At 39.3% G+C, this 27,744-nt stretch overlaps 2 protein-coding genes across 6 annotated transcripts in view; both read right to left on the minus strand.

Moving 5' to 3' along the window:
• kdm5bb (lysine (K)-specific demethylase 5Bb) overlaps nucleotides 1-19,730 on the minus strand; it is a 29,639-nt gene extending 9,909 nt beyond the window's left edge. The window contains exons 1-15 of one of the 4 annotated variants that reach the window (XM_053625372.1): nucleotides 19,132-19,730; nucleotides 13,725-13,802; nucleotides 13,282-13,404; nucleotides 12,976-13,146; nucleotides 11,203-11,259; nucleotides 8,056-8,196; nucleotides 7,807-7,909; nucleotides 7,023-7,138; nucleotides 6,630-6,788; nucleotides 4,250-4,306; nucleotides 2,850-2,969; nucleotides 2,558-2,716; nucleotides 1,799-1,980; nucleotides 712-874; nucleotides 107-226 (exon numbers count right to left, since the gene is read on the minus strand). In XM_053625372.1, coding sequence (XP_053481347.1) covers nucleotides 107-226; nucleotides 712-874; nucleotides 1,799-1,980; nucleotides 2,558-2,716; nucleotides 2,850-2,969; nucleotides 4,250-4,306; nucleotides 6,630-6,788; nucleotides 7,023-7,138; nucleotides 7,807-7,909; nucleotides 8,056-8,196; nucleotides 11,203-11,259; nucleotides 12,976-13,146; nucleotides 13,282-13,404; nucleotides 13,725-13,802; nucleotides 19,132-19,284 — 1,902 coding nt within the window. In that variant the 5' untranslated portion in view covers nucleotides 19,285-19,730. The remainder of the gene's footprint in view (nucleotides 1-106; nucleotides 227-711; nucleotides 875-1,798; nucleotides 1,981-2,557; nucleotides 2,717-2,849; nucleotides 2,970-4,249; nucleotides 4,307-6,629; nucleotides 6,789-7,022; nucleotides 7,139-7,806; nucleotides 7,910-8,055; nucleotides 8,197-11,202; nucleotides 11,260-12,975; nucleotides 13,147-13,281; nucleotides 13,405-13,724; nucleotides 13,803-19,131) is intronic. The other 3 variants (XM_053625374.1, XM_053625373.1, XM_053625375.1) reach the window with 3 other exon arrangements.
• A 3,437-nt stretch (nucleotides 19,731-23,167) lies between these two features.
• On the minus strand, nucleotides 23,168-27,535 carry tuba5 (tubulin alpha 5). 2 transcript variants are annotated; one of them, XM_053625376.1, is made up of 5 exons: nucleotides 27,377-27,535; nucleotides 25,406-25,631; nucleotides 24,765-24,913; nucleotides 23,982-24,662; nucleotides 23,168-23,756 (listed from the first exon to the last, which is right to left on the minus strand). In XM_053625376.1, the coding sequence occupies exons 1-5, from the start codon at nucleotides 27,377-27,379 to the stop codon at nucleotides 23,463-23,465; spliced, it is 1,353 nt and encodes a 450-aa protein (XP_053481351.1). In that variant the 5' UTR covers nucleotides 27,380-27,535; the 3' UTR covers nucleotides 23,168-23,462. The 2 variants fall into 2 exon arrangements, with proteins under 2 accessions (XP_053481351.1, XP_053481352.1); XM_053625377.1 differs by lacking the exon at nucleotides 25,406-25,631 and adding an exon at nucleotides 25,131-25,353 and having other exon boundaries at nucleotides 27,377-27,533.
• Nucleotides 27,536-27,744: the final 209 nt, after the last annotated feature.

A 27,744-nucleotide genomic window follows, 5' to 3' on the forward strand; every position in this document is an offset into this window, starting at 1 on the left:
AGCTGATACAATATTATAGAAATTGATCGCCTCGTGTTAAGATAACAAAGATCAGATATATTCCAATATCACATTTATGCATAAGACAGGTAGAGATCTTTCTGACCCAGTCCACGGTGCAGAAGTTGACAGCCTCTGCAAAGTTGAAGCCCTGATTAAAACCACTGTGGTAGGCTCTTGGGAATGTGATTACGAACTCTCCTGCACATTGATTGGTCCTGTAAATCTGAGAAACAAAGTGGAGGATTACTTGAAAAAAAAAATTACAATTAACTCAGAGTGTAATTCTTAAAAGCGAAGTGTAATTCTTGAACTATGAGCACATGAGTGATTAAAATAGTGATTCAATGTTAGAAATACAGGACCGTTTGTATGTGCACAAGTGCATGACATGAGAGGGCGAGAGAGCAGTCTTCATTCAGCATGTGTGAAATGGTTTGGCATGTATGTGTCAAGTCTTGGTGTGAATGCATGAAAAAGAGAAAGGATGTGGCATTACTAATGTATACGTGTTGGTGTGTTTGGTGGGGAGGGGGGTGAAGATGTGGTCTGTAAGCGAGCTAGATGTGTCCGTGTTAAGCTTGTGTGTGCAATGCCCAGTGTGGTGTGTGAGTGAGAGCGAGAACATGAGAGCATGAGAGAGAGGGAGAAAGAAAGAGAGAGAGAGAGAGAGAGAAAGAAGGAGAGAGAGAGTGAGAGAGTGTGACTCACTGGTACTCCGTGGGCCATAAGTGTGTTAGGGTTCATGATGGTAACGAGCTGGTGTAAAAGATCTGGCTGAGACTCAAATAGCTCAGGTGCCAGCTTCTTCATCACTGCCTCCAGCTGCTCAGCAGCAAATCCTGGAGCTCCATACCACGTCTTGGGCTCTCCCCTACAGAAATCCAGTAACTACTTAAAACTATACTCTTAGTCAAATATTTTTCCTCAAAAACAAATGGAACTAATATCACCAAAGCATGTGGAGAATATATTAAACAATAATCTCGGTCGCAAAGTAAGCTTCAGTTAAGTTCATAAAGGTAGCTCAAATGAATTCTTGTCAAATCTTATTTAAGTCAGAGATTATCTGCAGTATAAAATGGGAAAATGCCTGGTAATTTCTGCATTTTCCAGGCCACACCTGAATAGTTGTTCAAAATGAAAAAAACTGATGAAAAAACTGACTTCTATATAAAGTTGGTCATGTATCGATCGGAGAGTATTAAATCATGTATTAGAAGATTCAGTGGTATCGGCAAAAATCGAATCGTTCTCTTATCACTGAAAATCGTGTCCCATCATAACAGATTCTGTGCTACTGTCAAATATATGGTTGCTTTAACAATCAAAGTTGCATCATCATGTGGAAGCCTAGTTTACACCACTTTTAGCAATGTCACCTAACTGTAGAAACAACAAAGCAGTAAGAAACAACATATGCCACCCTCTTCGGCTACTGTTGCTGAATATATTCAGAACAATCGCAGTGAAGTCTCCATGTTGAGAGATAACTCAATTGCTAATTTTCTCTTGCCCTATATATACACACGCTACTCAGTGTATTTTTATTTATTTATTATTTTCCCTGCTCTGCTGTGTGAACAAAGCCTTACAGAGCTCCAGGCACAAGCAAACAAAACTCACCCTCTAAAATGTTTACTAAAGTATTTTACACTGTAAGTGATATAGGGGACCATCACTTGACTTTACGGAGGACTTACAAAGAAAGTCTGAAGGCTAGAACAATATTTCTGGCCAAGGAAGTTGCTTAAATAAATTCAGAACATATATAAAAGCATAATAAAGTGGTATTTACCAATGCAGGTAGTTAATGGAGTAGCTCCAGTGGTCCTCGATATGCCAACAGAAAGAGGAGAAGCACATGCCCACATACAGCCAGGGCAGGGTCATGCCACATATATCAGCTGTCACGTGGGTCAACACGGATGGCGCCATCATCGCCATGTTATTAAGATTCCAACCACAGTTCAAGTACTTCTACAATACACAAACAAAAACAAAGCTGCCATGACAAAAGTGTACAAAAGAACAGTTCATATTGTAGGATATATCGAGATATTACAAAGGGCTCGTGACACTTCGTCACACCCATACATGTAAATCAGTGTTTCCTAATTCCTTTTCATATCGCTTTTATCAAAGTGTGAAAGTAAGAACATTTATTATTTAAAAAATTATATATATATATAAAAAAATAAAAAGTCACATAAGTTTCCGTAACAAGGGCAATAGTCAATATCTTGGTCAGGTCAATATAATGTAAAACATGTATACATAAATATTTCAATTAATGCATGTTGATCACATGATATGTGGGTCCTATTTGTATGTACTGCCTGTTGGATACTATATATATGCACATGTAAAAGCATTCAGTTCTTGAAAATGAAATTTATTTTAAATGAAACTACCAGTGTGTGGACTCCACTTTCTTTTTCCATTCGTCCAGCACTGTGATTTAGATGTGTGTGCTCTAGAAGTTCTTATAAAATACATTTCCCAGAAAATCTATCTAGTACTGTGTTGCTATATTTGTATCCATGTTTTACTTTACCTCATCTTGTGGTGCAACCTTGAACTTGCTGCCTCTAATGGGAAAGCCACTGCCGAACTCCTTGGATGCAATATCGGCTCCGTACTCTACGGTCACATCCTCTGTGATAGTGGCCACCAACCGCCAGAACTCTTTCTCTACCAGCTCAGTGGGCACCATCTATACATACACAGACACAAACACAAGAGTATAAGGTAGCAATAATTGCAATAAAAATATGTAGAAAAAAACAAGTAATTAATTCCAAGGTCAATCCTAATTGACCATACATGCTGGGTATTTCTGAGCTTACATGAACAGGCATGTTGAAGTAGTCAGACTTAAACGAGTCAGCCATGTCCCCAAACGTTTTGAGAGTGTATTCTCTGCGCGCCTGCTCGAAGCCAAATGCCTGCTGTGGCTTACTGCATTCCTGTATAGAAACATACTGCAAATCAGTAAATCCAAATCTTTTCAAACTTACTTCAGTCTTTTTCCTTACTGCAAATTTACCAGGATTTAGGAAGGATTTAAGTCAGACGTTGTTCTGTTGTGTTACGTTATTGTATTATCCTCATGCACTGTACAAGGATTCATGCGCAGTGTATATGGTTATGTGTTTCTGTATGAGATATAGATATATATTTTTTGACATATTTGGACAAGCAAACATTTGATCCTCATTGAAACAGTGCCAATTAAAAACGTTGCCACTTTATAGTCATTTTCACAATTTAAATGAACAAAAAACAGATTGGTCACATGGAAAAAGTAAGCACACCCCTACATTAATCACACCTTCTAAGCCCTAAAATTAAAATCAGATGTTCAAGATTAAACAGGGTGTCAGTGATCAGAACCTGTTTAGGGCGTGCAGGTGGAACCGGTCTTATTTATACCCCTCTTATATCTAGTGTCTGGTGTTCCCTTCGCTATTGAGGTGTGTGGTGTCATCATGCCAAGATCTAAAGAGTTCTGTAAGGCCTTCAGAAAAAAGGTTGTGGATGCCTAGGAGTCTGGCAAGGGATTTTAAAAGATCTCTAGATTCTTTGAAATACATCATTCCACTGTAAGGAAAATAATCTACAAATGATGCAGATTTCAAACGACTGCCAATTTGTATAGGACTGGCCGTCCCAGGAAATTCAGTCCAAGAGCAGACCGTCTGATACAAAAAGAAGTCACCAAGAAGCCCAAAATTTCATCACAGTATCTGCTAGTATGTCTTGCAACTTGCAACAAAAAGTGCATGCTTCTATTAAATCAGAAAGAGATTGCAAAAATTTGACCTGTATGGGAGGCATGCCAGGAAAAAAAGCCTGTGCAAGAGCAGTTTGCCAATGAGCATATAGGAAAAAGCCATAGTAAACCAAAATAATGTTGGGCTTAAGGAAAAAACAGACCATACACCAAAACATGCAAACAAAACAAAAACTGAAAAGATGATTAAGCGCAACAGGAAGAAGACAGTGAGATCGGTTAAGAATATGGTTTAATAAGAATATATGAACTGAAACAACATGTTTAGGTTCTAGTATGTAATGCGAGATTTTTGAAATCTTAACGTTCAACATACAGACTCGGTATCAACATTGTTTTTGTTTCAACTCCCTCAGTTAGATATTTCACAGAAGTAAAACAAACATATTTAATATCCCCATAAATGAGCCGGAGTTACAATAACTTGGTCCTGAATCAGAAAAGCAGACATACCTTCTTCTGCTCAGGAGCTGCCCCAAAACTCATCAGTTTGGCAGCTAACTCTGGAGCCTGGGCGAGAGAAAGTGCCAAGTGTTATACAAGAATTTAGGTGACCTCAGACTCAGAGGTCACAAACATCCAATTAGATGTCTTTCCTTGTGGTGACAACAAATATTTGAAGGGGGAGTGCCAGAACACAACATTTTTTTCTCTTACTAAAAACGTTATTGAAGTCGTTAATTTCAAAGACTGCCAATTTGTCCAGGACTGTCTGTCCCAGCAAATTCAGCCCAAGAGAAGACCATTTGTCAATGAGCATATAGGCAAATACCAGGCCTTTTCGGATTAACGTGCTCTGGACAGACGAATCAAAAATAGAGTTATTTGGCCACAGTAACAGCAGACATGTTTGGCGCAGACCAAAGACAGCTTTTCAGGAAGCACCTCATACCAACTGTGGAGCACAGTGGTGGAAATGTTATGGTTTGGGGTTGCTTCATTGCCTCAGGGACTGGACAGCTTGCATTAATTGATTCAACTATGAATTCTGCATCATATCAAAGAGCGCTTGAAGATCATGTGAAGCCATCTGTCCAAAAGTTTGAAACGGGGAGTACATGCAAGAAAACCCTAAAACATCTTGCAACTGAAAGAATATTGCATGCAAAAGTGTTCAAAAATACCAGCTAGCCTGCTGGACAATTATTCAAAACGCCTACAAGAAGTTATTTCTGCTAAAGGGAGCAATACTAGTCTCTCAGGCCAAAGGTGTACTTACTTTTTCCACAGAAGAATATCATATCACATCTATTGATATTTCTCTTAAATAAATGTTTGACAAAGCTCATTTTCCTTGTGGTTTTCTTCAAGTATATCAACTTCATTAATAGGCACTGTTTCAAAAAGGATTTGTTTCTTTTTCTTGTCCAAAATGTCCAAAATTTCCATGGGGTGTGCTTATTTTTTTCACATGACACACAAAGTCTATTTTTTAATAGGAACACCTTTACACTTGCTCATTTTTTTACAGTTACCACATCAGCCAATCATGTGGCAGCAGCACAATGCCTAAAATCATGCTGCTACAGGTCTAGAGCTTCAGTTAATGTTTAAACACCAAAATGGAGAAAAAGTGTGTGATTCTCTGCGATTTGAATCATGACATGGTGGTTGCTGCCAGATGTGCTGGTTTGAGTATTTCAGAAACTGCTGATCTCCTGGGATTTTCACACACAATTCTAGACTCTAGAGTTTACAAGAAAGGGATGAAAAACAAAAAATACTGAGTGAGTGACAGCACTGTAGTTGGAAATGCCTTCTTGATAAAAGAGGTCAGAGGAAAATTGATTGGCCAGATTGGTTCGAGCTGCCAGGAAGGACAAAATAACTTGTATAATCACTCTTTAGATTAGAAAAAAATAAATAAATAAAATCACCCAGTCATCACCTTTTTCCAGTCTTCAACTATACAGTTTCGATTTTCACCCCTTTCTGTGCAAACTCTAGAGACTGTTTTGTGTGAAACTCCCAGGAGAACAACAGTGTCTGAAAATCCAGCCCATCTGGGACCAGCCACCATGCTACAGTTAAAGTGAGAGAGATCATGCTTTCCCCCCCATTCTGATGTTTCATGTGAACATTAACTGCAGCTCTTGACCGGTTTCTGCATGATTTTATGCATTATGCAGCTGCCACATGATCGGCTGATTATATAAGTGCATAAATGAGCAGGTGTACAGGTCTTCATATTACAGTGTATATATACACACAGTATCTCACAAAAGTGAGTACACCCCTCACATTTTTGTAAAGATTTGATTATATCTTTTCATGTGACAACACTGAAGAAATGACACTTTGCTACAATGTAAAGTAGTGAGTGTACAGCTTGCTAAATGTTACTACTTTACATTGTGGCAAAGTGTCATTTCTTCAGTGTTGTCACATGAAAAGATATAATCAAATCTTTACAAAAATGTGAGGGGTATACTCACTTTTGTGAGATACTGTATATATATAGATCACTGCCTATCAGTAACTATCAATACTGAAAACATTACAAAAGCTACAAATAACCCCAGTAGTTGCCTGCATGTTCCCAAGTCAGCTTTGTTAGTGCTATAAGCTACCACAGTAAAATTGCTAAATAAAATACATTTAACTTGGCACTGTTGTGTATTGAATTATGCCCATTATTCCCATTATTCATTTGTATAGTGACACTATATCATAATAAGCCAAAGCTTTTTACCCCTAATACATTGCAGGCCATAAGTAATTAGACTTGACTCTGTATTGATACAATGACTATGATGTTACTATTAGACAAGCATGGTCCTGGTTTAGTGAGTGAAACATTAGGGTGTGGCAGACAGGCCCCTGCTTCCCACACCTGTGCCAGACACTTGGGGCACCTCCAGTCACCCTTAGGTACATCAGGAAGGGGTGGGATCAAGCAGAAAGTGTGATAGCTGTCATCACAACCGTCGCATAGCAACAGCCTATCCTCATCGCTACCACTCCCGCATACCAAACACACATACAGGTCCACCTAGAGTAAGAAGCAAATCAAATGAGACGAGGGAAAAAGAAAGAGGTGTTGGAATCTTGGGTATCAGTGTTGTGCATTTATACATTTACATTTATTCATTTAGCAGACGCTTTTATCCAAAGCGACTTACAAACGGGGAAATACAAGCAAAACAACACGCCTGCGACGAGGGTAATACTTCGATAAACAAAGAAAGAGAGAAGAAGCAAATTGAGGCAGTAAGAGGAGACTCACTACGCTGACGGGTGGTTGCGGAGCGCCTTTCTTATAGCGCATTTTGGTTTTCTCTGGCTCAGTTTGCAGGTCTCTCTCCACAGGCTCCTGTTTAATCTGAATGGGTACTTCCTTTACTGTTGACACAACACGAAAGAGCTTAAATCAGTTGAGCTTGTCTTTAAAAATCAGCTCTAGCATGATACCATGCATTTTGTTCATTTTTTGGCCTTGACACTCATAACAATCAGGAGGAAATTTGTCAGACTTCCCAAGAAAAAAACACCCAAGTAACATTTACTGCAGATAATGAGACTGATGTGGATTATGGAGATAATCAAAGTGAAAACTCATTTAACCCATTGTAAACTTATAATTATTTTAAATTCCAAGTAGAGTGTGGAATTGGAGTTCAAAAGAATAGGAATGAATTCTTTCAAAGTGATTTTGTCCCTTTTCAATTTTGGGGGTAAATGCTATAATTATTACTTCTGATTGAGATATGTGCAAAATAAAAATTTATTTCAATAGAAAATAAATAAATAAAAGGACTATTTTAATCTATTCTATTATTCTCAATAAAGTACTCTGGCTACCCATCTACCTATACAGCCATCCATCCATAATTATTGCTGTTCATATGTACCCTACTTGATTCATATTATCTTTTTAACTTCCTCAAGAAGCACTTTCAGCTGCATTTTATGTATGAAGGTTGCTATACATATGATAATTATATTGACAAGAATAAAGACCATGATAATGATGTGATTAGGTTGTATGACATGCAGAAACAGCAGCTCACCTGGTTCAGGTTTTGCTACAAAAGAGCCCATCCGTCTCCTGAGATTGGGCCTGTTCTCACACACCTCTCCACCTGCACACCCTTCTGATTTCCCACAGCCAGACTAGAAAGGGATGAGACAGGAAAGATGATTCTTACTGCAAATTTGTAATAGCAAGTAACTATAGCGTAACAACTATATTAAGCAAATGGTAAATGTGTCCTGAGATAATGTTTGTGCATCTGTGCTTCTTAATGCGCTTGATCTACCTCAGCTTTCATCCGCTTGGCTCTCCTGGCAGGCGTGCATGTATCGCTGGGTTGCACCTGCACCTTTTGCCTTTGCACCAGATCGTGAGGTTTATATTCTTTATCATCACCATTTTCCGGGAGGGAGGGCTTCTGAATGAACTGCGGATGAAATAATAAAAGTTAGTTCCTCTTCCACTTCCAGCACCTGCAATGGAGCTCTGCTGACAGTCCCATAAATTTCACTCATGCAAACACATCTTGCCTGCACTGTAGTACATCTGCAGTACATCTGTAGTACATCTCTAGGCACGGAAACATTTTCAGAAATGAAAAGTTATGCACTACTAGCAGTTCATTACAGGATAATGTTACTTGAAAATTCAGTGCATTGATGTGTAAGCTACATACACGCAGTGAAGTACCAGAGAAAATACATTTGTAATTAGTCCCACTCCCATAGAGGACATTAACTGGAAAAACAGCTGATATAAAACACTCCTGGGTATCTGCATCATGACTCATCTCACAGTCAAAAAGAAGATTAGGACATATTTCAGGAACAGCACTGGCAGTGATAAGACAAGAGCATGCATCAACAGTGGAGGGAAAGAGAACGGAGCTTATAAAATGTTTTAACATTTTGTTAAAAAGTTTAGAAGAAGCATTCATTCATTCATTCATTCATCTTCATTAACCGCCATTATTCTGGCAAGGGTTGCAGCGGAGCCGAAGCTTATCTCAGGAACACTGAGAACAAGATGTAAATATGCCCTGCTCCATCACAATGCGTCTTACACACACACACACACACACAGGAGGTTTAGAGCTGTCCATCCTCACACTGGCATGCTTTAGGGGATGTGAGGAAATCAGAGAACCCAGAGAAAACCCACATGGACATGAGGAGAACATGAGAAACCAGGAACCACGGCGCTATGAGTGGGCAACACTCCCGACTATGCACCTTGCATTTCTCTCGCTTTTTACATTTTTTACAATGAATGGCTTCCTTTGAATGAGGATTGTCTTAATATACCAAACATCCACCAAGTCCAGAGGAGCTATGAGACCAGTTAACAATCCATGGGCTTTAAATGGCATTTATGGTAAGTGGTCACATACTAAAGTACAGATTCAAAGCTTCTTTAACCTCTTAAACTACCAGGATCCATCAGCTGGCCCAGTCTTAAATTCCTCTCTTGTGTAACCACATATTACATACAACATACTTGCATATAAATGAATTAATAAAACAGGACTTTATAATTGGGTTAAGATGGTCTTGACTCCACTCTTAACTCTAACATGGCAGCACAGGACTATACTTTCCTTTATAAGGTTGTTTCTTTTTAATGACGAGATAAATAACATAGAGTGCCTATGTTACAGCAATGTGAAGGATTCTGTTGTCAGGTTCACGTTAAAAGTAAGGGACAGCAGAAAACAACAAATGTGCCAAGCTCTGTTATAGTATCTCTTATTGTGTGCACATTCTGTATGTCTCTCCTCATAATCCTTCCCAGACAAATTAGTGTGAATCCAAATGGGCTTGGTAGGAGTATCTCTAGCTATTATCAGATTATCTGTTGGAATACAGAGTAGAGAGGAAACCAGGGGGAGACTGCGCTTCTGCAGTGCTTAACCCAGAGGGATCTCTTTCACAAAGGCGGGGGGGGTAAGAGAAAGAAGTAACAGCTGGTAGAGTTAAAAGCATATTCCCTACTGTACCTTAAAAAGCTCTAAGGGCAGTGAAAGCAATCAAGGCAGGAGAAGGGTGTAGTAAATGATGAGGTGGAAAAATAATAAAAGAAATAAAGTGTGGTGAAGATGATGGGGCCTTTCATGCCCAAGCAAACATTTTCTTTATTTTTGACTAGTTCTGATCAATGGCACAAAAATCAGGCGCCTCAGTCTTCATCCAAATGAACCTGGTTCAGTTTGTGACTGGCGAGAACACAATTTTATGAAGGTCTGCACCAAAATGCTTGAAAAAAAAAGAGACCAAATAGTTTCATTTTTAATATTCGTATTAAAAACGAACCAGACTGTGGAAGAATCTGAAAATAATGCTGAAAAATACAGACCACTTCGCCCGGCAGAACAAAATGTGTTTATTTCTAGAGCACACTTATCAACACATGTATTTGGTTTCCTTTTCAAGGTTTTAAAATGTTCCATTTTCAGGAATATTTTCTCTCAATAAACATTAGAAATGGCCCCATAAGTGCATGCAGAAATGTCATAAATTGTTACTGAACTGGAATTATCGGTTTTGGCATTTTATAAATGACTCTAAATATACACCTATTAGTGTAAAACTTAAGAATATTAGCATATTATAAAGTGGAAGCCAACAACTATAGTATTTGATCTTTTCTCTAATAAACATTGATGACCTGCAGAGGAAAAACCAATAAGAAGCACCCACAAAATCACACTATGCCAAAATCCTGACCAATCAAAGAACACTCACATTTTTAAATACTTTGATGTGTTTGTAAAGCGGTGCAATGTGAAACCAACCGGACCAAATGGAAGGGAAACAGTGTCACAAAAAAAATCAATTTCTATTACTGACTTTAGCAAACGAACTAGGAGTGAAAACAGATTAAACTAACAATGCTCAGGTGTTCTGCTTCTCAATCAATCACTTTCTACTGAAGTGTGGCATTTGGCATCACAGCGTGTGGGGGTTTGTGGTGGGGCAATTAGTTGGGGGACAGGGGAAAAAAAAAAGTGTGACAAAGGCAGGCATTGAGGGGTCAACATAGACCAATTATATATATATTAGCCTGCCTCCAAGCCATAATAAACCAAAACAATGTTGGGCTTAAGGAAAAAACAGACCATATACCAAAGCAAACAAAATGGAAAAGATAGTTAAGCGAAACAGGAAGAAGACAGTGAGATCGGTTAAGAATATTGATAAGAGTTTACTAATGGTTTAATAAGAATATAAGAACTGAAACAACATGTTTAGGTTCTAGTATGTAATGTGAGATTTTTAAAATCTTAACGTTCAATGTACAGACTCGGTATCAACATTGTTTTTGTTTCAACTCCCTCAGTTAGATATTTCACAGAAGTAAAACAAACATATTTAATATCCCCGTAAATGAGCCGGAGTTACAATAACATGGTCCTGAATCAGAAAAGCAGACATACCTTCTTCTGCTCAGGAGCTGCCCCAAAACTCATCAGTTTGGCAGCTAACTCTGGAGCCTGGGCGAGAGAAAGTGCCAAGTGTTATACAAGAATTTAGGTGACCTCAGACTCAGAGGTCACAAACATCCAATTAGATGTCTTTCCTTGTGGTGACAACAAATATTTGAAGGGGGAGTGTGAGAACACAACATTTTTTTCTCTTACTAAAAACATTATTATAAGAACAAAAGATCACACCAGATATAAAGTATATATGTTGTCTTATATTAAGATCCTGCACTGGAACACAGCACAAAGCACTGTTAGAACAATTAAAGCTCTCCGGGATGAGTTTGCCACAAAAATAAAACCTTGATAAGATTAAACAGTAAAATGTAGCACAGCACAATAGGCACTGTTTAATCTAGACATGATCTTTCTGTCAAAGCAACACCGCTCTCATGTTAGGCTCAATGTGTTTAAAACTCACAGAATTAAATGTCTGAACTCACACAATTTAAGGAGTAGCCAGTTCAACAGGCTAAAACTAAGAGTAATTCTGAATGCCTAAAATATTATCTAGTCCTAAAACTCTGGTCTGGAACTGCAACACAAGGTTCCTGATACGTTTCCATTGTAGTTGCCTAGTTGCCTCAATCAAACCCACAACCACTGAGATGATGTGTGAATATTAAAACACTTCTGAAAGCCAATTCCATCATTCAATGGAACCGATGCAAATAAGGTTTACCCTTTTGCTCAATACTCTGGTTTCTGATGGCAAAATCATCTAGAACCTCAAACTACAGAAATGTTATTAATATGCTCCATTCTTGTGGTTGTTTTCTTTAACCGTTTTCTATTGCTATCTTTGTGTGTGCGTGTAGTTTTCCTAATCTGTTTGGTCCTGTGCATCCTTTCTAACACCACCTATGAATGTCTACTGGGTGTCTTAGTCATGCCTTATATTGACAGTTGAAGTAAAATGACAAATTGTTTGACATTAGCCTTTCCATTACTATGTATTTTTTAAGTTCGTCACTAAAAGCAAGTAAATAATTGTTAGGTAACTATAGCAGCCATTCATCAAGATATTTAATTAGAGACTTTTGGAGTTCTCAGTTAAATCGAACCCACACCGATGCAAAGATACAAAACTAAGACATGGTGTGATGATGGTCAAATGCTTGGAGCAGTCGGTGCTCAATAATTATGGTTATGTGCTAATGACTAAATGGTTGTGAGTTCAGATCTATGGATTCTGCCCTTTGCCCTTTAACTGCCCAGCTCTATGTTTGGATTGGTTTCTACCTCAGCTGTAAGTCATTCTGGATAAACGCATCTGCCATATGAATAAATATGGACATATATAAATACATGATGCAATCTAATAAAAAACATCTGCTATTCATTTACCCAAGCCACTGCTTTCCATACTTCACAAATCCTGTATAATCCACCTTTGGCAGACTTCACACAAAAGCAGCAGTCTTTTAAAAGCACTAGAGTTTGTGAGAACTATTCAGATTTTATCGCCTGGTTTGGGTAAATCTTATAAATATAAATATTCACATTCCTGTCCCATACAGAGCTGAGCTAATGGAAAATAGGTTGGGGTATGTTGCATGCTACGTATGATGTATGACAGCTTGTATGATAAATGAGAAAGCCAGACATCAGGCCTCCTGTATTACCTTAAATCCTGGATAACTGGAACATAGTGGATCTGTACAGAATTCTAACCCAAAGGCATGCTAATGGTTAGCGTTCCGGGATAATAAGGTGTGTACGCACCAGCAGGTTGGCCCCAGACAGGAAGAGGTTGTAGGGGTAGAGGACTCTTTCATAGTGAGCACGCAGGTGTGATCCTACTGCCTTGCCAGGCGCAAAGCCCATCGCCATGGCTATCTTTGTCCATCTGCGCTCCTTACATACGGTATCAAAACCTCCCTCATCTGAAACCAGCTAAGTAGTGACAGAAAAGGAGACAGAGATGTCACATGACATGTACAAGTCACATACAGGCTTGGACTGCTAAATGCAAACTTTTTCTATCGTGTTACTGACTAGAACAAGAACATGTGTTTTTAATGGCCTTACCTTATTTAAGTGGTATAGATCTAGTATCTTTCGCTCTACGTGTGGAATTTTAAGAGTGCATCCCTGAAGCTCCCAGAACTTAGCAATCTGGTCCAGAAAATTGAGTCTGACCCTCGTCTGTGCCTGGCAGAGAGAAAACAGAGGGGGAGGAACAGAACAGGATGAGGGCAAGATTTAAAAGAGAGAGAGAGAAGGCAAACAAAGGGGTAAAACATGAATTATCTACTAAATAAATGCAGAATGATAATGATTAACTAATTTCTTTCTGTGAATGGTGCTCCCTTTGAAATGGAAGAGCAAGAGAGATTTGAAAAGACCCCAATTCTGCTGACTGTGGCTCTCTAATTGTAAGTGTAAGGCCTAGTGCCTCCCTGTGATTCCTTGCAACATCTTTAGTGAAAAACCCACACACACCCTAACACAAACGCTGGGTGTGAACTAACCTCTAACTCGTTGAGTCTCTGGATCCGCGGAGTGAAATGAAGTCTGTCGACGTCACATGCAAATGGAGGCTGCCAGTCCTGAGCACACAGAAACATAAGTGAATTTAACTAAACAAACACAAGTCAAATGTAGCAACCGTTGTCCTTACCAAAAGCATTACAAAATCGCCAACCAGCAAATGCTACTTTAGTGTGAAACAATCAAGCTGCAGAGTTTTCACACCTCTCAAAAACAGACATGCCAAAATAGTCATAATTAACCCAGGAATTGTATCCAAGAGCTATTTCCCCCCAGATCCATTGCTATACACATATTTACTATGGCGTCACTTACTCTACATGTAATTCTGTTACAAAAGCATACTAATAGGACTACACAGAGTTGATCACTTCTGTACCATCGCACTATGAGCTTTATTTTACATTTTAAGTAAACAAGTCTCTACATGAGCTGAACTTCATTTGATCATTGGCCATTCAGAGGATAACAACAGGCCTTCCACATGCCCATAGGACAGAGATAAATAAATAAATAAATAAATAAATAAAACACGTGTCAAGTTTACTGTTGCACAAGGCGGTTTTTCTGCCTGTCTGCTCTGAGGAATTCTTTAACAGTTTCTTTGGTGCACCCAGTGCTAAAGCAAATGTGGGACTTTTGATTAGAAAACAGCAGTTATTCCTTCTATAGAAAAAAAACACAGTGGGGAGGTTTTATTAGAGCACAATCCATCCATTAATACTGACTAATTTGAACACCTCTGTAAATAAAGGACAGATAACTTTATTTACATTTTCAGTATGTCTGTATTTTATTGTAGCCTATGTCCAATGGTTATACGTGATCCAAGTTTATTACATTTTGCCACTAAGAAAACAATTAAAAACTGAACACATTACAGTATAGACATAATACATTGCAGGGTTTTTATGTGCATCCAGCTTAAAATAAAAAGACGAGTCTGGTTTTCAAAAACAGCTAAATGAACACAATTCTATTATATAGATCCTATTATTCATGTATTAGAGCCTATTCAGCCAATTTACGAAGCATTCACATGTCCCACTTCGATGAGGATTGCTATTACTTTAGGCTTTCAAACACACCCCTTAATGTTAAGCATGGATTAACCAATGTCAGTAGTGCAGAGAACATATTGTCTTATATCCCACCTTTGTTCATTTACAATAGAATAATGAATTTCTTAAAATTTTGGAAATGGTGTCTATTCTGCACAGCATCAGGTCAGGTTCTCTTTCTAATATGGTCTTAGTATGGCAACAAGGGCTAACATTCCTACATTAGTCTGCATGTGAAAAGACATTGATATGCAGCATGTGAGGAGGGTTCACTAGTGAGCACACCAAACAAATGGCCCTTTAGGGTTGTTAACTGCAATAAACGACAACAGGAGACTGATCTAATAAGGAAATGTTGAATGCAACTGACTAAACGATCCATCCATTTTATATACCACTTATCCTACTGGGTCACGGGGAGCCTATCCGAGGGATAATAGGGCACAAGGCGTGGTACACCCTGGACGGGGTGCCAATCTATCGCAGGGCACACTCACATACACATTCACACACTACAGACACTTTTTACATGCAACTGACTAATGTGATATGCAAAAAATATTAATGTACTCCATGTTCCTCCAACTTGTGGAAGCATAATGAGAATTTAAATACAGCCATGCGGAAGCACCAACTGATCTTGATTCTTGTTATTAAAACAGCAATCCAAAAATAAAAACTGGAATAACTGGAAAAGCACAGCATGAACTATTTTCGGTTTCACCCATTTGAGTGACGGCACTAACTTCCTATAAAATCTGTCAGTTCATCACTGGCTACACCCACAGACATATGATTTGCTATAAATAAACAAAAGACTTAATATACAAATGCATGGGAAATTGGAAGTAGATACACGTTCAGCAATAGAATCAAATATATAAAGGCAAAAATGGAAAATTAATACAAGAGGAAATGTGAGTACACATGAATGGTTCAGTCACTAAAACTGAATTGAATCAGAGCAGAACTAATAGTGAGTAACACCTTTTGTGTGCATGTTGTCCTGCAGACTACTTTTCTTACCCGCTAAAACCATGTCCTTTGAGACACAACATACAATTGTACATTTCCGCTTTTGTAACCACGTAGGTGAACGATCTACAAAACCACTTCCTCTGCCAAAGCATAAACTAGATCATCCGCTGGTAAACAGCACGGGGGGCGGAATCAGACAATGCTGAGAATGAGCCATACACACCTACAGTTACTGGCCTAAATGAATCCACTGTAGCCTTCCTTACCTGCTCACTTGCAATTTCAGTAAAACTAGCAGAACACGAGAGTCTGAAACTCAAAGTCTTTTAATCACATGGATTCCTCTGAAGAACTATGGAAGACATCTTCACCCTGTGTTTTCCCCACCAGCACCCTCACATCAAACCACATCCCCATCCCGCCCTTGTTATTTTCCAAAGACCAAGACACACAGCAACAATACCCAGCTTAATACTGTGTGTAGAGACACACATATACACATACACAATTACAAATAAAGATGTAAACAACGTAAAATGTGCACTACTAAAGGCAATTTTCAGCATGTTTGTAGACTACTGATACCATAGTATCTTAACTTGTCTGTTGTGTTTAACTTCACAAGTACAACAGAACTGAATTCTTCATTGTTTAAAAATGATTTACAATACGGAAAATATCAATGTGATGTGTGTTATTGTTAAATTATAACCATATTCAATTAAAAGGTAAGTAAAACGTCCTTTTGTCCTAAGGTCAGAATAATTGTCTACGTAATGTTAGAAAGTGTATGGCAGTATAGTTGTGGAACTGTGATTCGGGTGTCGTCACACACATATATACAGCTGGTTAACACTGGTTATTACTTCATTTTAGATAAGTAATTATATATTTTTTAAAATAACAATAACCTGTTTTAGAGATATTAATACAACATGGCTTAGAAAGTAACATTAAAACAACAAGAATTATCATAATGTGAATACAATGTATTCTGTCTATGAAGAAAATAAAGAAACTCAATGAATAAGACTTCATATCAAATCAACAACAAACTTATATACTCGCCCCAGTACTTAACCAGACAAAGAGGGTGAATAACAGGTATGGTGGGGTAATAAACACTAAAATAACCTTAATTTTGTCCGTATTTGGTTCACAACAGTTGTTGTACAGACTCACAAAATGGCCAGATGGTAGTACACTCACTCACACACACACACACACACACATACTCCACAAAGGCAACATGGAGGACGGCTGAATTGAACCCGGCCTGTACGGTAACCATAAATTCACCTCAAATACCCAGCACTCTATGGCTTTCATGTCGTGGAACTATTTCACTAAGGGTTCACCATGATTATCTCATATAAATCATATGTGTATACAAGAAGCCAGAGTCGGCTTTACGCCATTTTGTGTTGTCTGTTTACGTGAGTCTGCGCGTATAAGTTATATAAACCGTATAGCAACGAGCGATGGGGGAAAATATCGGTGGAGTTTTCCCTCAGTGGAAGATTGAATGGAGGAAAAAAAAACCCAAAACACTCAGGTCTACGACCCTGTATTGTATAACTGGAAATTTGTCATCATTTATTCATAATACGTCGTGTGCTTTCATAAAGCATTTCACATCCGATTTGTGTACTTTAAATTCGCCCACACAATATCAACCCTGATTAATAAAAACGGCCACATTTCGTCCTCTCTCGTTTTCACTTTCCTGAGAGACGTGAGACACGTCACGTAGCTGCCATATTGTGTAATCCGCTCTAAGTATTATATTATTCACACACACACACACGTCTGAAAACCTTTACATTAACTGTAATTTTTAATGCTTCCTTTATTTGAAATTCCTACCGAAAACCTGAAATGGCGGAAAATTCAGTAGCTGGGAAGTCGTCATGTAGCTTTCAACCCTCGAAACCACATAAATACACCATTTATTTTCCATTTTAAAGAAGTTTCAAAGAACACGGTATAGAGATCACAAACACCACCAATACTCAGTTGATGTGGTTTGTGCACTGCCATTTTATATCGCATCCAGTTCTAATATTATATACATACACTAATTATATATATATATATATATATATATATATATATATATATATATATATATATATATATATAAAATCTACTCGGAGCTAACCCCCCCCCCCCCCCCCCCAAAAAAAAAACTGAATCCAAATGTTTTATTTATCTTTAGCCATGTTTAAATGTGTGTTCGGTATCTAAATCATTGACAAAAGTATCATCCTTGCGGCCAAATTCAATGTCACAGTGATGCAGCTCGCCATGTGGCGGTTTTCAATAAAGGAGTGTGTGTGTGAGCTCATTTATATGTAAACAGATTATACGATAAATTGGCCATGAGGGGAAAAACGGTTCGAAAGTGTCACTTTTAATCATAATATTGCATAAAAACTCTTCATTTGGAATACAAAGTGTTTCCTTGTCGAGCTATACTACTACTACTACTACTACTACTAATAATAATAATAATAATAACAGTAGGTTAGGTTACTGGACCAGTTTACATCTTCTTCTCTCAGGGTATTTCCCTATCCTGTACCTCAGACTGGGGACTGGACAAGTCGCACGTATTTTAAGCAATCAAAATGTAAAATGATTAACATCTTGAAACTCTGGCACACTTTGGACCACTTTGTCACGTATCCGTCATGAAACTACTTCGTCCTGTTTTCTCCAGCATGAGTACATACCCGCTTCATTCCTGCTATCTTGCTCTCAATTCTGAGCCAAACAATATAACACAACAAACATTGCAATCACCTGACTTCTCACAGGTAATTATTTGCCAACAAACAACAGAACTGAAACTCGAATATGCAGGGAAACTGCTGTGCCTGAAAGTTTCATTACATTAGCTAACTACCTTTTATGAAGATAGCTAGCATAGCCAGGGTAGTTATTTCTCTAAGCCCATAACTAGCAGGCAAACAATCTAGCTAGCCAGTCAAATCATCTTACATTCATCCTAGCTATTCGCACATGCAAGTTAGCTACCTTTTCTTTTCTTTTTTTTAATCTTACTACTTTAATACATGAATGATTTTAGGTTATGCATCAGTTTAGTTATTGGTGTATTTGTGCTGAATGAATTCGTATCCAGCCTAGGCAACCAGATCCCTACAGATCAAGCACACAAAGCAATACAGCTGGTTTAGCTAGTGCTGTCACTGCGCCGCCATGTTGAAATTTTTCCCTTTAAATTGAGCACCCTAGCTTGCTAACTACTACCGGAGCCGAGTACTAAATATCGAAACCGCGGTTACAGAGCAGCTGTGGCTCGGTGCATCAAGCTCTCGACACTCACCGGCGGCGGTCGGATTTTACAGATGCCTGTTTTCTCCGCGATCGGACGAATCTTATTGATAAAAGCGAATGGATCGGTGAATTCCTCCCAGCTGGGCTCGAAGACCGGGCACTCCGGAGGCGGCTTAAACTCGTCCGGCTGAGGCTGGCTCATGGTCCAGATCCAGAGAGACACGAGTCGCTCGGTCGGGACACTCAAGTGTTAAGATCGGACACTGCGATCGATGTTGCTCTGGTACTCCGGTGCCTGATTCCTACTTACACGAACAATCAGTATCAACACAGGATGGCTGGCTCAGTCAAACACACACTGAGAAGATTGCTCTTAGGCAGTTACCACATCCGCCTAAAAAACTAGATACCCGGCAATCCTACAAGTCACACAAATGAACCCATAAACCTTTATCAAAGTTCAGTATTTTAATCAGATATTTTAAGTACATGTTATTTTACCCACTTTTGATGTTATTTACATATATATATATATAAAAGTGAGCTACAGCGTTCTCATGTGCAAGAAACATTATGTGCCCAAGTCTTTGTTTTACATATTAGATGCTATCTAACATATTCCATCATTATATTGCCCATCATATTTCACTTATACGTGTCTTACACTGTAAAATAAAATTTCAGACAAATAAATATCTACTTGTTTGTTTGTTTCATGAGTTACAACGCAGGGCTAAGTACGTTTTCATAAATAAATTTAAATAAATAAATAAATAAAAATAAAAAGGGGCATTAGCCCTAAACAAGTTTGGATGAAAACAAGCTGTATATATATGTATATATATATGTATATATATATATATATATATATATATATATATATATATATATATATATATATAAATAAATTAAGGTATATGCATATAATTCTATAAGTCAGCCATACACACACTTAAATTGTAAGTGGAGTGCATTTATTTCATAACAGTGACAAAATGACCTAATTCTTTTAGAAGTGACGCAATCGCAGCCCGTGGAGTTTTATTCATTAATCCGAGCCAATCAGCTCCTCACACCATAATAGTGTTTACTCGCGCGGATGAATACGTCCAGGTACCAGATCACGTTGACCGGGACTAGTTCTTTAAATAGACCCAACGAGGCACCCGATTGGACGCTGTTCTTACTACGAGACTGATATAGTGGACTGGGAGGGTCCTGTAGTCAAACACTGAGGGCGGAAAGAGCAGGCATGAGTTTTAAAGTACTAACGTCCACGGGAAACAAAAGACCCGAAATGAATAAAATACACGTTGTATTGTACGTGTTTTATGTAGCCCGATACAGGGTGTGCTAAGACATGAGTGTTACCCTTCCTTTTCAGAAAATGTAATAAATACAAAAACCTTGATGGTCTTGCAGGATATGAATAACCGTTAATGCACTTCTCACACCGCAAAGCCGGAAGTGGCTATAGTGAAACTCAGACCTGTTGAAGAAGTAAGTTAAAGGTTTTTTTATAGGGTGTGTGAAGACATTAAACACTACAGGGGATATAATATAATGAGCCTAAATATGTGTGTAACGACAAAGTTTAAATTAACTGCATGCTAAAAACCATTTTGAATTCCATTTATTTTTAAACTGTGGTAAATAATGCACAGGTAAGTGTGTACTGTTTTCCTGTTAAAGCTTTAAAGTGTGTACTGTTTTCCTGTTTAAAGATGGTTAAAGCCTCTTAAAATGGTTTTAATGGAAGCATTTTCTGGAAGTGTAACCCTTTGACCTACACAGAATCAATGAGGTGCAGGTTCCCAACCCTGGTTTTGTTTTGGAGAACCATGCTTTGAGGGTTCTGCCAAAGAGACTGACCGAAGCACCTTATGGGTGCTAGACTGAATCTTTTTCCTATGCTTTTGGGTCAACGTAATACAATATGTTATGATGCACTCAGTGGTCAATTTATTGGCTTCACTTACCACTACTACACTCATTTGCCTTCACCTATCATGGCTAGATTTGATAGTTATACAGTCACTTAGGCAGGCAGAATGCAGTGTATAGCATTGCCACCTCATAGTTCCAGGGTCTTCTGTTTGATTCCCGTATCCACGTGGGTTTCCTCCAGGTTCTCCAGTTTTCTACCACTTCCCAAAACTATGCCCTCAGGTGGATTGGATACTGTAATGCTGTGTTTGGCTTGTGGTCACAACTTGCAATTCCTGCTTGTGAAACTGTGGTAGTCTTCACAACTGTGAAGTCTCTCCACATTTACAGAGTGAAGTGACATCACATTAAGATCACTGTGCACAGCATCAAAAGTAAAAAAAAAAAAAAAAAAAAGTAACACTTCTTACCTTTAAATGAGTTAGGCTGTATGTACAAGTATTCGCTTTAGATCAGTCAACATGCAGACTTATTTGCTTGTTACAAAAAAAAAAAAGACTATACAGTTCACTGTTTTAGGAGGAAATATACATCACTTTGCAGAGTGAGCTGCTTGTTACTAAGAAAAGATGAGGTTTGGAATGATATCATTCTGATCTGCAAATTATCACATACGAGGCAAGTTGAATGCAGCATAAGTTGCCCTTGGGTATGAATAAGTGTGTAAATGCATGTGCACATGGTGCCTTTTGATGGACTGGTGTCCCATTCAGTGTTTGTCCCCTCACCCAGTGTTCCTGGGATAGTTTTTGCCACACTAACCAGGATAAAGTGGTTAGTATGGAGTAAGGCTGTCCTACCTTATCCGGAGAGGGCCGGTGTGGGTGCAGGTTTTCATTCCAACCAAGCAGAAGCCACACCTGAGTCTATTGGATACCAAGATCAACTGATTAAAAAGGTGGAACTAGATGTGGTTCCTGCTTGATTGGAATGAAAACCTGCACCCACACCGGCCCTTTGCAGATAAGATAGGATACCCCTGTCACAGAGTATACATGAATCAACAATGACTAATCTTTTACTATGTAGAATGTGTCAGCCTCCCTTCATCAATGGAAAGATACCACCATTTGGCCTTGTCTTGATTGTGGGCCAGGAAAACATCCTCCATACCATTATTCCTGCCTGCCATAAACTTGTACTGTTTGTTCATACCAAGCAAGATGGTTTCATGGAAGAAGCATTCAAACTCTGTTCCTTGATGATGGAAAATGAACCTGAATTTGTCCAATAACTAATTTCCACTGCTTAATCATCCAGTTCTGATGTTGAGAGCACTTTCTACTCAACAACCGACATAGTCTTTGGATGTTACAGGCCATGTGTCAAATCATTGTTTGGTTGTGGCCTATTTGATTGTATGACCCCCATTTCACTTTATCCCAAGAATTACCCATTATCTGCAATTTTAAACTTTATGCAATTACTTTAACCTTTACACAAAATGCCTGCAGCCACACTGGCCCATTGCTGATTTAAGACAACTGTGACTTAGCAGAACTTCACTATGGTTTTATAAAGTGAATAACACTAGGGGCACATAGCATTTGCTATGAAACAAGGTCATACTATTTTACTATATGCCCTCTTCAATATGGCTAAAGTTCTAGATGCATACTCAGTCCAACAGGACTAGTAATGTTAACTAGTAACTACACAGTAATGTTCTGTGTGGCAATACCTTTTATTGCCAGACCTCCAGTGAGCTGGCCTAGAGGCATGTTCACTCACTGACTCCAATTGTTGAAATGCACACACAAGCTGAATTTCAATTTAACTAAATGCAAGGGACATCCTGTGATGCATGCACCTGCTGCATTTGTTCACAAACTAGCTCAACTCCACAATCATTTTGGGATGTTGCAGAGAGGTAGGTTAACTAAGGTGGTCATTTCACAAGGGTTTGTTCATTCTCAGTTTTTATTGAAGCTAATAACTTATGTTAAACAATGTGGTGCATGTGTTTGTAGCTACATACTGGCTGTATTTATATTAACCATTATGTTGAGTATTTACATAGATGTGTTCTTTGCTTAGCTAGACATCAAAGCGTGCCACATAAATGCAGCCCATGGCAGTTCAGCAAAACTAGGCATGGAAACTTCCAGATTCCATGTAAAAAAAAAAATAAGACAATACATGTTTAAAGGGAATTTATTCAGAACCATTGCACAGTTGGTGGAAACAACCATATAGACAGGTAACAGTGTTAAGAAAAATGCCAAATAAAACCAACACATTTGTTAATTCACCAATTACTTTAACTCTGGGGAAACAAAAGGAAAAATGGAATGAATGCGGCACTGACTGTAGGACAGAATAAGACAGATACACAGAAAAAGACAGACATTAGCTCCCTTTCCTTTGGGACAAACTGTGGCAGCCTGGCAGTGGGAGGTAAAAGTGCTTCTACCACTAGCCTTCTCCTAGAGATCAATACTCTTCTCCTTCCTCTTCATCTTCAACAGACTCTGTGCCAACCTCTTCATAATCTTTCTCGAGAGCTGCAAGATCCTCTCTGGCCTCAGAGAACTCTCCCTCCTCCATGCCTTCACCCACATACCAGTGGACGAATGCACGCTTGGCATACATCAGGTCAAACTTATGGTCCAGACGTGCCCAGGCTTCAGCAATGGCTGTGGTGTTGCTCAGCATGCACACAGCTCTCTGCACCTTTGCCAAGTCTCCTCCAGGAACCACTGTAGGTGGCTGGTAGTTGATGCCAACCTGGTGAGGGGGGATAAATAAATAAGTGAAAATTTAGACAGGAAGGCAATCAAATTTTGTTGGACCTAACCAACTAAAGTCCATTTCAATTAATAAAAATAAATACTTCACAAAGTGAGAACCCATACGGTTTAGACAATAAAAAAAAATTGCACTTTGCATTGTTTTTTTTATTATTTTTTTTTTATAAACACCCAGCGCTACACAATACAGCCTTTCCCTTACCTTGAATCCAGTTGGGCACCAGTCCACAAATTGGATGGAACGTTTGGTCTTGATGTTGGCAATAGCAGCATTCACATCTTTAGGCACCACGTCTCCACGGTACAGCATACAGCAGGCCATGTACTTGCCATGGCGTGGGTCACACTTCACCATCTGATTGGATGGCTCAAAGCAGGCACTTGTGATCTCAGCAACAGAGAGCTGCTCATGGTAGGCCTTCTCAGCCGAGATGATTGGTGAATAAGTGACCAGGGGGAAGTGGATTCTGGGATATGGCACCAGGTTGGTCTGGAACTCAGTCAGGTCGACATTGAGAGCACCATCAAAGCGCAGGGATGCCGTAATGGAGGAGACGATCTGGCCGATAAGCCGGTTCAGGTTGGTGTAGGTTGGCCTCTCGATGTCCAGGTTGCGACGGCAGATGTCATAGATTGCCTCGTTGTCCACCATGAAGGCACAGTCTGAGTGCTCTAGTGTGGTGTGTGTGGTGAGGATAGAGTTGTATGGCTCCACAACAGCAGTGGAGACCTGAGGTGCTGGATAGATGGCAAACTCCAGCTTTGACTTCTTGCCATAGTCAACTGACAGGCGCTCCATCAGCAAGGAGGTGAAACCTGAACCAGTGCCGCCACCAAAACTGTGGAAGATCAGGAATCCTTGGAGCCCGGTACACTGGTCAGTCTATGAATAGAAATGGGGAGGAAAAGAAAAACGGGTCTTTACATTCCAAAAACATCGAAATCAAAGTATCAACATCTTAAAATGCATTTTCTATGGACTTACCAGCTTGCGGACACGCTCCAGAACCACGTCAATGATTTCCTTGCCAACAGTGTAGTGGCCACGGGCATAGTTATTAGCTGCATCTTCCTTCCCAGAGATGAGCTGCTCTGGGTGGAAAAGCTGCCTGTAGGTGCCAGACCTCACCTCATCTGTAACAAGACCGATTGCATGTTTAGTCATAAGCCACTCTGGCTAAACGCCTACACTTCTCTGATTTCAAAAATCCCTTTTAAAGTTGAAATCACTTTGTAGGACAATACAGATTCACTGCATTTAATCAAAAAGCACACTGATAAAATAGATAATGGTAGTATAGGTTCTAAAAATTCTAATCAGTTTCCTGTGCCACTGCTCATGCCAACTTACCAATGACTGCAGGCTCCAGATCCACAAACACAGCTCGTGGCACATGCTTCCCAGAGCCAGTCTCGCTGAAGAAAGTGTTAAAGGAGTCGTCCCCGCCACCAATGGTCTTATCACTTGGCATATTGCCATCAGGCTGGATACCATGCTCTAAGCAGTACAATTCCCAGCATGCATTGCCAATCTGCACACCAGCCTGGCCCACGTGGATGGAGATGCACTCACGCTGCACATACACACAATGCAAGAGAGGGACGACAGTTAAAATGGCTGCTTACCCACCACAGTGGGCTCCAGGTCCACAAATATGGCCCTGGGTACATGGTGGCCTGAGCTGCTTGTATTGAAGAAGGTGTTGAAGGGGTCCTGACGGGAATAGGGCAGCGATGTGGCTTCTTGCAGCACACCGTCAGGTCCCACACCATGCTCCAGACAGAAGAGCTCCCAGCATGAGTTACCTATTTGAATGCCAGCTTGGCCCACATGGATTGAGATGCACTCTCGCTGTAGGCCAACAACAGCAGCAATCACAAACTCTATGCTGAAATTCAACCCACTCCATTTGATGTCTAGTTACATAGAGAACATTCCTTCACCCCCCCAGCCTTAAGAAATTCTATCATTTTTAGATCACCACTTAAGACAAATGTACCAGTTACACAACAGTTATAAAACGCAAACATGTAATCTACAGCGACATGGCAAGGTTGGATTTTTGAAATTCCAAAGCCCTGACTGATGGAAGGTATACCAGGAACAAAAGGTTACGTGCCCCTTTTCCAGCTTTATTTTAAACCAGGGTGCATAATCCTGCCTGAAGGAATACATTCAAACTTGAACCAAGAGCTACAGTTCAATAAAGTCTAGAATAGGGAGAGGCCATCAAGTATTGACTGAGATTACCCCACAGGATGTTTTTCTGAGCACATTTCAAACAAGCACTTTTTAGAAGTCTGATCACTGAACAAGTCAAGAATTTTTTTAAAAAGAGGATTTAACAGTCCCATTAAAAAAAGACTCACAAAAAACAAACACGTAACAGTGTTGAAGCGGTCCTGAAACACAAAACTCATTTAATAATAGTTAATTTTTTTTTTTTTTTTTCTTTTTTACATTTTCCCCCACATTCAATCCACTCACTGACATGATTTCCCACAAAATGTACATGTTCACATAATAGTTCTCCCCTCCCCACATTAACACAGGACAAACTGTCTTATTGTCAGTGTAGGCATACAGAGGGTCGACTTGGCCGATCATTTATGGATGCTTATTATTGTATAGTAAAAAGATTTGTATCACCGATGGGACAAAATATCAAGTTTGGAAGAGTCACCTCAGCCTAAAGTAATGAAAGCATGCGCGTGAAACGAAGAACAAAATGAAGGACGGAGGTGAGGGAGCGCGTGGCGCACACACAACCCTCGTGCATTAAAGCTTCACTTCCTCCTATTCAGCATAATGTTGAAATATTACAGAGGAAAAAATGGCGTTGACAAACCGTTAGAACTATACTATATTACATTACATTTATACACATCCTCATTTATGGTCCGATATCGTGTAGATTTAAACTGAGCTAGTTGAAAAGCAGTTCCTCGACGCTGAACTGGCCTGGGGCAAAGTCTGTAGTTTCACATGAAAATTTATGAACATTCATGAACAAGGAAACGGCTCTGACGTTCAGTTTAAAATGGGCGACAGGAAGAGAGTCGGCAAAAAAAGGCACACCCCAAACCTCAATAAGTAGGTAAAGTTCAACTTTCAACAAGTTTGGCTCGAACTTCTGATCTTTCTCCAAGGTTTTCTTCCTCCCATCCCCCAATCCCCTTACTGGAGGGCCTCAGACATTCCGCCAATTCCTCCAGCACACTATTACAGCTCAAAGTTACACAACTCACAGAAGGAACGGTTAAATAACTTAAAATCCCACAAAAAAAAGCGTAGAATACAAACAGCATTGGATATCTGTTTATCAGAAGTGATATGTCATGACGAAGTTAAGTTTAAACTCAAAAGTTGTATAACTTTTAAAAAAAAAAAAAGAAAAAAAGGAAAACCCAATCATGCATGTAAAATGGAAGTCGCACAGAATCCAGAAAATCTACTGATGCGCACTGAGGTAATGAACATGCGGAAATTTAGGCCTCAGCTAAAAGCCAATCAAGCACCTTTGGCGCCTTTTCTACTTCAAGCTAACAGTGAAGAATTTAAACAAGAAATGAGCATTAAAAAGTAAACAGGCTTACCATTTTGGATGAGTTGTAAATAAATTCTATCGAAACAACGAGAAAGTTTAAATTTCAGCGCGAAACAAGGCGTAAAGAGAGGGAAAGAAAGGCGTTGAGGCTCCGTTGACTGTAGACGCGTTACGTATCTCCGCCAACACAGCAGTGTGAAGAGAAGCGCGCGTGCGTTCAGTCTTTATACCCTGCGCGTGCGGAGAGGCTCCTCCTGCAGCAGCGCGAGCCTGTCCGATGTTCTATTGGCGTAGTTACTTTTTTAAACAGGGATTTTTTTTCCAAAACATCTTAAAACACATTTGATATATTTTGTTACTCACGACTAAGGAACATTTTAACGTTTATATTAGCGCTTGACTCAAATCTTTAGGCAC

Source organism: Ictalurus furcatus, chromosome 5 (genome assembly GCF_023375685.1).
Source record: "Ictalurus furcatus strain D&B chromosome 5, Billie_1.0, whole genome shotgun sequence".
Lineage (NCBI taxonomy): Eukaryota > Metazoa > Chordata > Actinopteri > Siluriformes > Ictaluridae > Ictalurus > Ictalurus furcatus.

What these genes read in the sequence shown, in the direction of transcription:
- tuba5 (XM_053625376.1), bottom strand. An exon ending in CCTGGAGCCCACTGTGGTGG is followed by an intron (nt 24,914 to 25,405) that starts GTAAGCAGCCAT and finishes GTCTTGTTACAG; the next exon opens with ATGAGGTGAGGTCTGGCACC. An exon ending in TGGAGCGTGTCCGCAAGCTG is followed by an intron (nt 24,663 to 24,764) that starts GTAAGTCCATAG and finishes TTCTATTCATAG; the next exon opens with ACTGACCAGTGTACCGGGCT.